This window comes from Channa argus, chromosome 5 (genome assembly GCF_033026475.1).
Source record: "Channa argus isolate prfri chromosome 5, Channa argus male v1.0, whole genome shotgun sequence".
NCBI lineage: Eukaryota > Metazoa > Chordata > Actinopteri > Anabantiformes > Channidae > Channa > Channa argus.
The window spans coordinates 4285381-4298347 of NC_090201.1; the positions used below are offsets into that span (position 1 = coordinate 4285381).

The 12967-nt window shown below is 37.7% G+C and overlaps 1 protein-coding gene across 4 annotated transcripts; it reads right to left on the bottom strand.

The window, feature by feature from the left end:
• Positions 1 to 775: 775 nt before the first annotated feature.
• Positions 776 to 6590, bottom strand: LOC137128159 (uncharacterized). Of its 4 annotated transcripts, none has more exons than XM_067505952.1 (6): positions 6381 to 6590; positions 4613 to 4748; positions 3098 to 3310; positions 1904 to 2979; positions 1587 to 1742; positions 776 to 1385 (listed from the first exon to the last, which is right to left on the bottom strand). In XM_067505952.1, coding segments are annotated over exons 3-6 (1305 nt in total). In that variant the 5' UTR covers positions 3100 to 3310; positions 4613 to 4748; positions 6381 to 6590; the 3' UTR covers positions 776 to 1314. The 4 variants fall into 4 exon arrangements, with proteins under 4 accessions (XP_067362053.1, XP_067362055.1, XP_067362056.1 ...); XM_067505954.1 differs by having other exon boundaries at positions 4613 to 4687; positions 6381 to 6483; XM_067505955.1 differs by lacking the exon at positions 1587 to 1742 and having other exon boundaries at positions 6381 to 6583.
• Between the last annotated feature and the right edge of the window lie 6377 nt (positions 6591 to 12967).

Below are 12967 nucleotides of genomic sequence, written 5' to 3' on the forward strand. Positions count from 1 at the left end.
GCAGCATAACTATAACTAACTATATGCTCTAATTAAAGAGGAAGGTTTTAAGCCTACACTGTAAAAAAAAAACTGTTGTTTTTACGGAAAAAAACTGGCAGCTGTGGTTGCCAGAATAATTCTGTAAAAAAAACAGGATCACTGTTAACATCTTTACAGGAAAAAATGTATATTTTACAGTTTAAAACTGTTGAAATTCTACAAAAAATTTACATTTTAAATCTATAAATATAACGGCTCCTATCTGCTGTGTTAGCATGACAATGCTGTAAAAACTACAGATTATTTCAGTTATATTTACATAGAGTTGTCGCTTATTTTACATTAAATCCCATTTTATTTTATTGAGAAATACCAAACACGCAACACAATTTAACTGTAAAATCCTCTTTATAAGGCTGTCTTTTAACTGAATTTTTCCGCAAATTTTAATCAAATGTTGTGTGGATTGTAGTGTCTTCTCCAGTATTAATGACAAGAGTTTTACAGAAAAAGCAACATCTAAATACTGTAATTTTTTACAAAATGTATTGAGCAGTTTAAAGGCATAAAATCCCGTTCTGAATAATTTTCAGTATCAATCTCAAAAACTAAAGACCACTAGGATCATTGCTCTGTCCAAAATAGTTTCTCTACATACATTACATGCAAGTTCGATCATTTTATTTAAAATGGATTGTCCTGTTATATTTGACTTGCAGAGGAAATCTTAATATAACCTAGGCAATACAGATCAAGCATGGAGGTATTGTACAAAAAGAAAAAAGAAATAAACTTGCCATTCCAAGAATTTATTCATCTCAAAACAGTTAACAATCATTTTCATTCAAGTTAATTCTTAGCATATGTATTTGTTTTTTAGATTTGTAAAGTACATATCACAAAGAATGTGATACATTTACAATCCTGCTTTTTGAACTGAAATACCAAAGTTGGGGAAAAAAGTGGGGGAGGCTTTACTCAAAAAATGTCATAGGGACAAATACATTTTTAACTTTTGTTATTCCAACTCTTATTTTTCCTCCCTTAAGGATTGCATTTCCTTAACTAAAACATCTTTAAACAAGTCTTCAAAATGAAGAAGAGACATAAAAAAAAAATTAAATACAACAATATTAAAACTCAGTAACAATGGAGTTAAAAATTTCTGTTTCTTGAGCTTGAAGAACTAAGCAGATAATGAGGTGAAACTAACCTCTAAACTCCATGTAGGGCATCATTATGTGCCATAAATTCTACTAAGTTCAGTCCATATTCAAACATCACGCCACTCATGGTCTGAAAGTTCTTGAATCAAGGTAAGCACTCTGGGGTTCACATGAAGACGGGATGTGCTGGTCTTCTCCACTTTAGTACCCTTCTCTGGGTTGATGGAAAAAAAACACCTTCGAAAAGAGAAGAAAAAGAAAAAATGTATTACTATTGATGGGAACCACACGCACCATAATTTTTTTTATTCTAGCTAATATTTTAGAGACACAAAACAGTGAAAGGTAAAATGACAAGTCCCCCAACAACAGGTCGGAGTAGCTACTTTAAGTTCATTAATGTGAGTATGTTGGATAAAGCCCATCTAAAAGACACACCTCTGCAAAAACTCCAGGGTTGATGCCAGCTGTGATGGGTAATGGATGTTAAAGCAATAATCATGCAAATGGCAGAAACCATGCAGGTTATATTGTCATGCACAATGTTTCGATCAACACTCAGCATAAAACGTCTTGAGGAAAAGCAGGATTGTCCTAAAAAGCAAAAGCAAGCAAATAAAAACACACAATTAAATAAAAATTACGATGGGACAATGTTCCTGAAATGTTTCATGAAACAATTTGGACTTAAACATTTTCAAAAAAAAATTAAAAGTAAAGCATAGAGAAATGTAAGAAAAACAATGTTTACTTACCACACACAACAATGGTGGGAGTCAATTGAACTTGATCCATCTGTACTTCCCCAGCCAGGCATACGCCATCCACATAGCAGAACATGACATCTTCCTTCTCATCAAAGTAGGACAGCAGGAGCAGCATTATCTCTTTAATATCCTCAGAGCAACCACTCATCTGTCCTCTCAGCACTTTAAACTTTGTTACATCCTGTAGAAACCTTTTGCTTTTGTTCACACAAACCGTATTCATGTAGTTCAGGAGTCGTTTCCCCTTCAAATCAACATTCCGTATGAACGTTTCTTTAAGTCCAATACCAGTGAGTTCCTTGAAGTGGACTGCCATGCCAAGTTCCTTGAACCAAAATGGCCACTCTTCCTGAAGGTGTTTTATATTTGTCCCCTGGTTGACCTGTTTACGCTGTGTGTAAAAAGTCAGTTTCATCAGACATTTGACCTCTTCCGCATTTGCATCTGCTTGCTGATCCATCTTCTTCAGTTTTTCTTTCTTTTCCTGCTGACTCTCTAGAGTCTCTCCACGGGGCAGGAATTTTAAATCCCAATTAATGCATCCATAAGTGTCTTGAATTGCGGCTCTTTGCTCCGGAGGGACTTCGTCTGTGTCAGAATCATCAGTGCGATGCCTTCGTTTTCTTATTTTTGGGGTCGTAGGCCGCCTCACATTCTCTATCCTATTTTGCATTTGCTTGACTAGAGAGTGATACCCTGGGCCAATCACATCTCCCTCTATAACATCTTGCAGAGAATTTGGATATTTAGCCACAATCTTTTTGGCTATTTCAGTAGTATTCCTTTTACTTATGCAAGAACTTACTTGCATCATCTCACGAACCAAAATCCGGACCATCTCCCTTCTCATTTTAGGGCTTGGTCTTTTCCCTCTCTCCAATGATTGCATCAGTTCTTCTGGGAACTTATCCCATGGTATCATAAAAGTATCCATCCAGTCTACACCTGGACTTTGGCTGCTGTTGGAAGAGGCTGAGGAAGAACTTCTGGGTGAAGGAGACTGCAAGGATGTTACAGGTACTGGCGAGGCATGGACAGATGAGCTAATAGTTTCAGGTGTCTGCCTGCAAAGCACACAGAAAAAGGTTTCAGTGACACATGTTAATATTTTTATATTTCTCAATCTTTTACAAAGACTATTTTGGCCATTGAATGCCTTCTGTACTGCAATACTTTGCTTACATTTCAGCTTCCAAGCAGCAAGGAATTTGCGAGCTTGAATTGGCCTCAATGCCGACAGCAAATCGGCTTCCTCAATAAATGAAAAATCATCATACGTCTCGACCCCAAGGGACTGTAAGGTTTCTTCAAGAATATCTTTCACTGCATCCGGGAGGTCAGGCATGACCTCAGTGATGGCGGTGCGTAGAAATGTTTGCTCCAAGTCAGTCATTTCTGGAATCAAAGAAGTATGACAGATTTTCAAGATTACAAATGAAAGAAGACAAAATAAATTAAGACATTTCTACAGATGACAGAAGCCTCTTCTTTTCACTTTTAATCTCTGTACATCTAGAGGAAGAAAAAAATAACTGCTGTCACTTTCTGTAAGTATATATGTGCAATACTACGGTTTCTCCACTACAAAGATCACATTTATTTTGATAACACACTGTGTTTCAGTGGAATGACTTGTTGGCTGTTAAGAACGTTTGATGGTAATGGATAAAAATCTACCAAGTCATTAATGTTAAGACATTGCGTCCTTGTACTCTGTTTTGTCACCGAGTACAAATGGTATTCAGAATGATAGTCAGCTTTGTGTATATCCATTAGCAAGTAGACAGCTTCATCGTTTTTAATTAAAATAATAAGCAGCTCACCAAATTCCATGGACTCCTCATTTTTTGACACAAGGAAATCCCCCTTTTTATATAATGTGCCTTTATACTGTATTTCTGTGGAAACGCTAGTATTGTGTCCTGAAAAGTCAAACTCTCTTACTGCTTTTTTAATTGCATCACTGTAAAGGTTGGGGTAAAAGGTACAACTGTCTTTGACTTGCAGAAGCTGGCTGCATCCTGATCCAGCTAAAAGATATGCCTGAAACATCTGATGTCTCTCAGATAAAGTTGAGCAAAGGTTTTTAAAGTTTTTGAGATGTCTGGCACACCTCTTGAAGTAGCTGTGTTTACTTTCAAAACGCATCGTCCACAATCGAATCAAGGGACCAAATTTCAAAATTAGGGCCGGATAGTGGCGCAAGAAATGGTGTTTTGGTTTTAGTGGACTCTCAGGAAATAAATACTTCCTTGATTCCAAATATTCCTGGACTATAATTTCAAGATAAGCTACTTGTGCCACTGAAATCTTTTGTGCACAAATCATATCAACAATATCTTTAAGTTGGAGAGTTAACTGCCACACATCATCTTCTGGATTTTGCACTTTGTCACCAATTAATACAGGCAACAACCTTAACAAATTCCAATTTTGAACGGCCTGACCTGAAAGCTTGGATGCTTCAGAGTTGAGAGCACATGGCTTTGTGAGAGCATCAGATCCTTTGTACTTAAACTGCTTCATGCGCCGGTTCAAAAGCGAATATGTAAGCCATTTCTTTGTCTTAATAAAGTACTTCAGGTATAGTGCAACATCATAGGATAGGACACCTTCAAAAATGTCATGACCTAAACAAGGTGGGAGGCCAGGCTGACAAACATGGAATGATTTCAGAACATTGAAAACTGAGTTTACCTTTATGCCTTTGCTGTTCTGGACGTCTTTCATTTGTAGATCACCAACAGCAGAATTATAATTCTCAGGAGTACGCTGTGGGCCACATACATTTGGATCATCACTTTGAAATTCACTTCGTGTGATTTCACAGTATCTGCAAAAGTACTGAGAATTACTAAAGTTTTCAGTAAATCCACCGATGCTATGTGAACCCAAATTGTCACCAGCAATACAATACAGAGCCCCTTTGATTATTTCATCACCTATAGTTATCCCATTGTCCTCCAACTCTTTTAAATCTACCAACATCTCAGAGAAAATCTTAGCACTTCCAAATTGTTTTAGGTCATTCTCTCCACAAAGTAGTACAAGAGACATGTAATCAGTATTTGACCGCATATGAGTAGGTAAATTTGCCACAGAAAGATAGACTGCAACAACCTTGTGCTTCTTCTTAGCAGAGCCGAGGGGATTCACAATTTCAAAGGCATCCTGGTATAGAATTAGTTTTAGGCATCCTGGATTTTCTGTGAAGAACTTGTTGGTCTTAAAGTTTTGGCCATCACTAATGTCACAAAAATCCTCTGAGTCTGTTTCACAAAACTGTTGGGACAAATTCTTCCAGAATTCTGATTCTAATAAGCTTTTTAACGTTTCTCTCACTGGTATGTAGTAAGCAAACTTTTGCGTCATATTTTCATCTGTTCCTAACATGACTTTTTTAGGCCCAATGTATTTGAACATCTTTTTGAATGTCTGAGCTCTTATATATGTTGTTCTCAGCGGCCCCTGATGACAGACAGAGAAGAGATCTGAATCCTTTACACAATCAATAATTTTAGCAACAGCATCATCTGTTAGACCCATGTCATTTTTTAAAAGTAAATGTAGCTTAGTTAAAGTGTAATCCTGTCCCATCTCATGCAGATTTTGCATCTCTTCAACAATCGTCTGTATTGTTGAGGCTGGAAGAAGGTGCTGTCCTTGCAGTTTTAGATAAAACAAACATATTCCTAAGAAAGGTTGCACTGAAATTCTCTGGCAAATCAGTGCTTTCATTTGTTGTTACATCATTTAAGCTCTGGGAAACATCTTCACATGTAGTGACAACAGAATTAGCTTCCTTGTAGATGTCACTTATGCTTTCTATAGAACATGCTTTATGCTTCCTGGACATATGTGCAGTGAATGAAGATTTCACGGTGAACGTATTTTTACAACCTGCTACTGGACACGACACAACTCGTCCCTCCACTATATGCTCCTTTAAGTGGGATATCAGTTCTTTCACTGTTTGAAATTGGTGCGCACACAGCGAAAATGCACATTTGAAATCTGTAACAACTGCTTTAGCAGTACCAGAGGGAGCAGGCACATTGTGAACTCGATAGAAATGAGCTTTAAAAGCTGCGTAAGAACAAAATGTCCGCTTGCAGTCTGTGCCGACACGTGAAAAAACAATGGGGTTCGGTCCTATGAACTCTACAATGCAGCACATAACCCCTCAAAGTCTGTAGTGTTTTGTTGCAAAAACGGCAGATAATTTTACTCATTTTTAATCAAACTACCACTAACAACCGTCCGTTTTCACCCTAGAACATTTTCACCCTCAAATAATGCTGCCAAAAAAAACAGTCCAAGTTCATGCGTCCACTAATTATACAGACCCAGTCAGTGAGCCTTATTCTAAACTACAAAATAAACCCTCGCTCAAAACCATAAGCTAGCATTTTGCTAAAATAAGGTCATTTATTTCAAGCTTAAAGAAAATAAATTTTTAGCTTACCAAACAATGCTATAGCTCGTGATTCTCCACGTCCTCCCGTACAGACAAATCCATGCAGCGACAGACTGAGCGCGCACTTCGCCCATAGATCGCTGCTCGCGCGATAATCAAATAGTCCAATGAGAGAACGGAAAAACACGCTGCTGCTCTGTGATTTGACGAGACTAGCTCAACTTGAGACGAGAATGTTTATTTTTGCGGGAATGTCACAAAATTGAAAATGATTACTGTTACATTTAAAATAGCCATAACCACTTAACTTAAGAAAATTTTAATTTTATCATGAAAAATGTAAAACAAATTAACAGCTACTGTATAGAACATAAGCATAACATTGTCACCTTAAACATTTTATGATCAGTTTGTTGTTAAGTCATGAAAATTATCTGTGTTTCAGAACATCCATTAAATTGAAATATCTCATTATAATGGCATAAGCTGCTTTTCTTATTATAAAAAAATAATTTTATGTTTTTTGGATATACGGTTTTTCTTGTTATTGGTACTAATTTATTCTGTTGTTATGAGCCAAAAATTAACAGCATATGTCACTTAATCATAAGCATAACACACTTTACTGTATATCAACATTTTTACTTTAGGTTGCAGTGTCAGCATAGATTTCCCATTTTTTGTCACATAGTCTTTTTCTTCACTGAGACATTTCACATTAACTAATTGTAAATGTTACTGGGTTCAGATTAATGTAAGGGGAGGCATATCTTTGGGTAGCACAGCGGTGAAATCTTTAGCACTGTTGCCTCACAGCTAGAAGGCCTTTGGTTTAAAGCCACAGCCAGCTGTATCCTCCAGGTATCTCAGTTTCCTCCCAGAGTTCAAAGGTATGCACATTAGATTAATTGGTGATTCTAAATTGCCCGTAGGATTTAATGTGAGTGTGAATGGTTGTATGTCTATCTGTGTAGGCCTTGAGACAGACTGGAGACCTGTTCAGGGTGTACCCTGCCTCTTGTCCAATGATAGCTAAGATAGGCATCACTAAAGGACACTTCATGAGTCCCACCATTTGATGTCACGACAGAGACTTTATATACACACAAAACTGCGTTATGGTTAGAAAAAACAACCTTAGGGTAAGGTTATGCTAAGAAACAATATTGGCTAAGTTTAAGCAGTAAAACTTCAGGGTATGGTTTAGTTAAATGGCCGTTTGAGGGGAATCGAAACACTGACCCTGTGGTCGTGGACGGCTGCCTTACAAACTGAGCTATAGCTGCTACAGATTGCATACAACCGAAACACTACATACAGTGACAAGTCAAACACATACTTTCTAACTATAATAACATGTTTTATGTTGGTTGGTTTAAATCTTATCTATCTGATAGATTTCAATTTGTCCATGTTAATGATGAATCCTCCATATACACAAAGGTTAGCTATGGAGTTCCACAAGGCTCTGTGTTAGGACCAATACTTTTTACTTTATATATCTCTTTTAGGCAACATTATTAGAAAAACACTCCATAAATTTCCACTGCTATGCTGATGATGCCCAGCTATATTTATCTATGGAACCAGATGAAAATAATCAGCTAATACAGCTTCATGCCTATAAGACATAAAGGCCTGGATGTCCCACAATTCTTTACTTCTAAACTCAGACAAAACTGAAGTCATAGTATTTGGGCCTAAAACCTCAGAAATATGCTGTTCAACCATATTGTTACTCTAGATGGCATAAGTCTGGCCTCCAGTACTACTGCAAGGAACCTTGGAGTTATTTTTGACCAGGATTTGTCCTTTACCTCACATATAAAACAAATCTCAAGAACAGCCTTCTTCCACCTATGGAACATTGCCAAAATTAGGAGCATCCTGTCTCAAAGTGATGCCGAAAAACTGGTCAATGCCTTTGTTACTTCTGGGTTGGACTACTGTAATTCCCTACTTTCAGGATGCCCCAGTAACTCCTTAAAGAGCCTGCAATTAATCCAAAATGCTGCAGCAAGAGTGCTGACTGGAACTAGCAAGAGAGATCATATTTCACCTTCACTAGCTTCTCTTCATTGGCTTCCCATTAAATTTAGAATAAAATTTAAAACCCTGCTTCTTACATATAAAGCTCTGAATGGACCTCATAGCACCATGGGGGTGGCTGTAGCTCAGTTGGTAAGGCAATTGACCATGGACCACAGGGTCAGTGTTTCAATCCCCGCTCCAAGTCGAAGTGTCCTTGGGCAAGACACTGAACCCCAAGTGGTGGGGTCAGGTGAGCACCTTGCATGGCAGCCACTGCCATTGGTGTGTGTGTGTGAATGGGAAGCTATATTGTAAAGCGCTTTGGATAAAAGCACTATATAAGCGACTATTTACCATTTACCATATCGTCCCAGTAGACCACTTTGATCCCACAATGCAGGCCTACTTGTTGTTCCCAGAATTTCCAAAGGTAGAATGGGAGACAGAGCCTTTAGCTATCAAGCTCCTCTCCTGTGGAACCAGCTCCCAGTTCTGATTTGGGGCTCAAAACCTTCCTCTTTGATAAAGCTTATAGTTAGTTATAGTTATGCTGCTATAGGCTTAGACTGTTGGGGGACCCACCCCCCAATGCACTTAGCTTCTTTCCTCCTCTTGTCCCTCTCTCCTCTCACTCTACAATTGTCACTACTGTATGACATTAACTTTGTGTGTTTTCTCCCATAGTTGTCTTTGTCCTTCTCTGTCCCCCTATCTCTGTGCCTCTTTGCAGGTGTCCCCGGGCTTTGAAGTTGTGTGTTTTCCAGCGTGCAGCTACTGGCTAACCAGTAGACTGACTACCAACCTGCCTAATGTTTTGTTGTTGCTTTTTGTTGCTCTATTCTCTTTCCACTCACCCCAACCAGTCAAGGCAGATGGCCGCTCACCCTGAGCCTGGTTCTGCTGGAGGTTTCTTCCGTTAAAGGGAGTTTTTCCTCTCCACTGTTGCCAAGGGCTTGCTCAAGGGGGAGTTGTTGGGTTCTCTCTGTACATCTTTATAGTCTTGACTTTATCCTGTAAAGTGCCTTGAGATGACTTTGTTGTGAATTGGCGCTATATAAATACAGGTGAACTGAATTATGTTGTCTACCGGTCATCATTAAAACGCACAACATCAAACACTGGAGTTGGATTATGGTCTACTGTGGGACTGTTCTTTGTCCTGTTAGATTTAGAGAAGGAAATCACAGTACGTAGAGGAAATCCACACATGCACACAGAAAGGCCATGGTTTGCCTGGGATGCGAACCTGCAACCTTCTAGCTGTGAGGCGGCAGAACCAACCACTCCACCACCGTGCTGCCCATTGTAACCAACGAGACACTTAAATGTATTAGTTCCAATTACTTATGCAATCCAATCTATTTACATAATTCTACTGTAATTTTTCACATTCTTAACTGTAAAGTATAGCACATGATTTTGTATAATGTAATGCAGTTTCATTCTGTAAAAAAAAGGACAAAAATCTTTATATTAACACCATCTTGTTGTATTTTTAACTGTATTGTATTGATTTTTATATTACAGTTTTTATGTGTTTAGGGTACAGTATTCTGTCAAATATACAATAATATATGATTATTTTAACATATATTTACCTTAGAATTAACAGCTGTGTTTGGTTCACCACTTTACACAATTTTACTGTAAATTAAACAAGGCATTAGTGTTTTTCGATTTACATTTTTTTGATGTCATGATTTTACAGCAATTTACTGTTAATTTCACAGACATTTCTTACAGTGTAGACTTAAAAGTAGAGAGGGTGTCTGCTTCCCAAATCTGAACTGGGAGCTGGTTCCACAGGAGAGGAACTTGATAGCTAAAGGCTCGACCTCCCATTTTACCTTTGGAAATTCTGGGAACCACAAGTAGGCCTGCATTCTGAGATCGAAGTGGTCTACTGGGATGATATGTAACTATGAGGTCTTCTGTATATGATAGAGCCTCACCATTCAGAGCTTTATATGTAAGAAGCAGGGTTTTAAATTCTATTGTAGATGAAATGGGAAGCCAATGGAGAGAAGCTAATGAAGGTGAAATATGATCTCTCTGGCTAGTTTCAGTCAGCACTCTTGCTGCAGCATTTGTGAATAATTGCAGGCTCTTTAGGGACTTATTGGGGCATCCTGAAAGTAGGGAATTACAGTTGTCCAGCCTAGAGGAGCAGGGTAGGGGCAGTGCAGGAAGTGAACGAGAGTGTCAGATCATGACGGCCGGTCTCTCTAGAGAGAGAGAGAGAGAGAGAGACAGGCCGTCATGATCTGACCGCTCAAATTGCTTTCACCTGTTCCCTTGCCCTTTGAAGCCCGGCTCTCCCCTTGGTTCCACGTCGGATCATTGTCTTTGTTCACTGACTTTGTCACCCATGCCAAACTGCTCTCGAGTTTACCTGCTGGTAAGTGCAGACCATTTACCATTTCAAATTGTATGCAAAATCTGTCCCTATCTGCTGAACCAAATTGGGCGGAAAAAAAATCAATAATCAAGCTTCAAGCATGCCTACAAGTCATAATATTTGGGCCTAAAAATCTTAGAAATATGCTGTCCATATCGTTGCACTAGATTGATATAACCATGGAGAACCGAATTATTTTTGACCAGGATTTGTCCTTTACCTCACATATAAAATACATCTCTAGAAAAGCCTTCATCCACCTACGGAACATTGCCAAAATTAGGAGCATCCTGTCTCAAAGTGATGCTGAAAAACGTCTTACATCCAAAACTTTAAAAAGTCAAGCTCCATCATATCAAATGACCTCATCATCCGAATAAACCAGATCAGAATACAGGCTTACTTGTGGTTCTCAGAAATTCATTGCAAATAAACAAGGTGTGGGCACCACGGCTTTGGAGCAGTGTGTTTTCCAGTGTGCAGCTACTGGTCCTACGAATGTGCCCAATGTTTTGTTGCTTTTTGTTGATCTTTTCTTTTCTCTCTGCACTTTCCACTCACCCCATCTAGTCAAGTCAGATGGTTGCCCACTCAGAACCTAGTTCTGCTGGAGGTTTCTTCCGTTAAACTGAGTTTTTCCTCACTACTGTTACGTAGAGCTTGCTCAAGGGGGATTTGTTGGGTTTTCTTTACATAACTTTATAGTCTTGACTTTATTGTGTAATGTACCTTGAGATGACTTTGTTGTAAATTGGCGATATATAAATAAAACTGAATTGAATTGAGTCTACTTATATCATTTCATAAAATAAGTACAAAACATTTAGGATAGTTAAAAAAACAGACAATGTCAATACAACTACTTTACATAGATAAAGTAGAATTTTGCACACACACACACACACATACATACATACACACACACACACACACACACACACACACACACACACACACACACACATATATATATATATATATATATATATATATATATATATATATATATATATATATATATATATATATATATATAGCTGGAATTCGAAGCATTAAAAAAGTTGCAAAGTGTCACATAAATTTTAGAGACCTTTTTATACACAATTCCAATTCCAACTGTGGTATGCAAAACTACAAACCTTTTTTCACTGTTTAAATACATCTGAACCTAATTGAGAAGAGTTTTAAATCAATCATGCAGTTAAACAACAGATTTGTACTGAATATGTTGTGTTTTAATGAAATAAATACTGTACAACTAGTGAATATACTTTTAGATGAGCATTCAATGTTTGTATGTACATACATACACACAATAAATGTACATACATACATACATACATACATACACACACATGCATGTGTGCATGTGTACATATGTGTGCACATATGCACAAGTGTTTTGTGATTTTAGTCAGCAAAGTGGAATAGTACACAAAAGAAAATGTAAGAGGTGAGTTTAATAAGTAACTGTGGAGAAAGGCATAATGGCTTTCTTTGTTTATCTAGTAACACTGTACTAAGATCACAGCAGTAAAAATCCGCCCTACCTCACCTCTGTTTTTCTGGCACAGATTATGAGGTTTCCAGTAAGCTGCGTGCTACATAACAATTGTGGCCTGTGGCCAACACTACCTGCTAGACAGGTATATTGACCTAGTAGACAGAGAACAGAATCAACTATCCCCTCACAAAAGACTCTATTCTCTGTTCAGCTAGTTAACAGGTCTTACAAAAACAGTGAATGAGGACTGAATCAGGCTTGTTGTTATGACATATGGTCTTAGTCGAATTAAATTAGAAAAGATTTAAAATATTTTTCGAACATTAATTTAATACAACAAAGCAACAGCAACTTATACAAGACTGAATCCCTTACTGCCCACAGTTGTTTCCAGTGTTGTTTGAGGAAACACAGTTTTGAAAAAGAGGGATTTCATTTTATGGGTGTTTTAGATCTGTTTCATGTCCCTTTCACACAGTCAATACATACGCAATTATTAGTTTATTTAAAAAAAAATCTAATATAATCTATATGACTAGAGAACGTATTACATTTTAATACAGATAAGGTAAAACGTAATGGCAAACAATTTACATGAATTAGAAGTGAGCTGATTGTTGCAATCAGCAGGTAGCAGTAATTAAATCCCAGCTGTTAAAAAATAACTGGGCATGAGGAGATTGAGATGTCAATTTTGGTGGT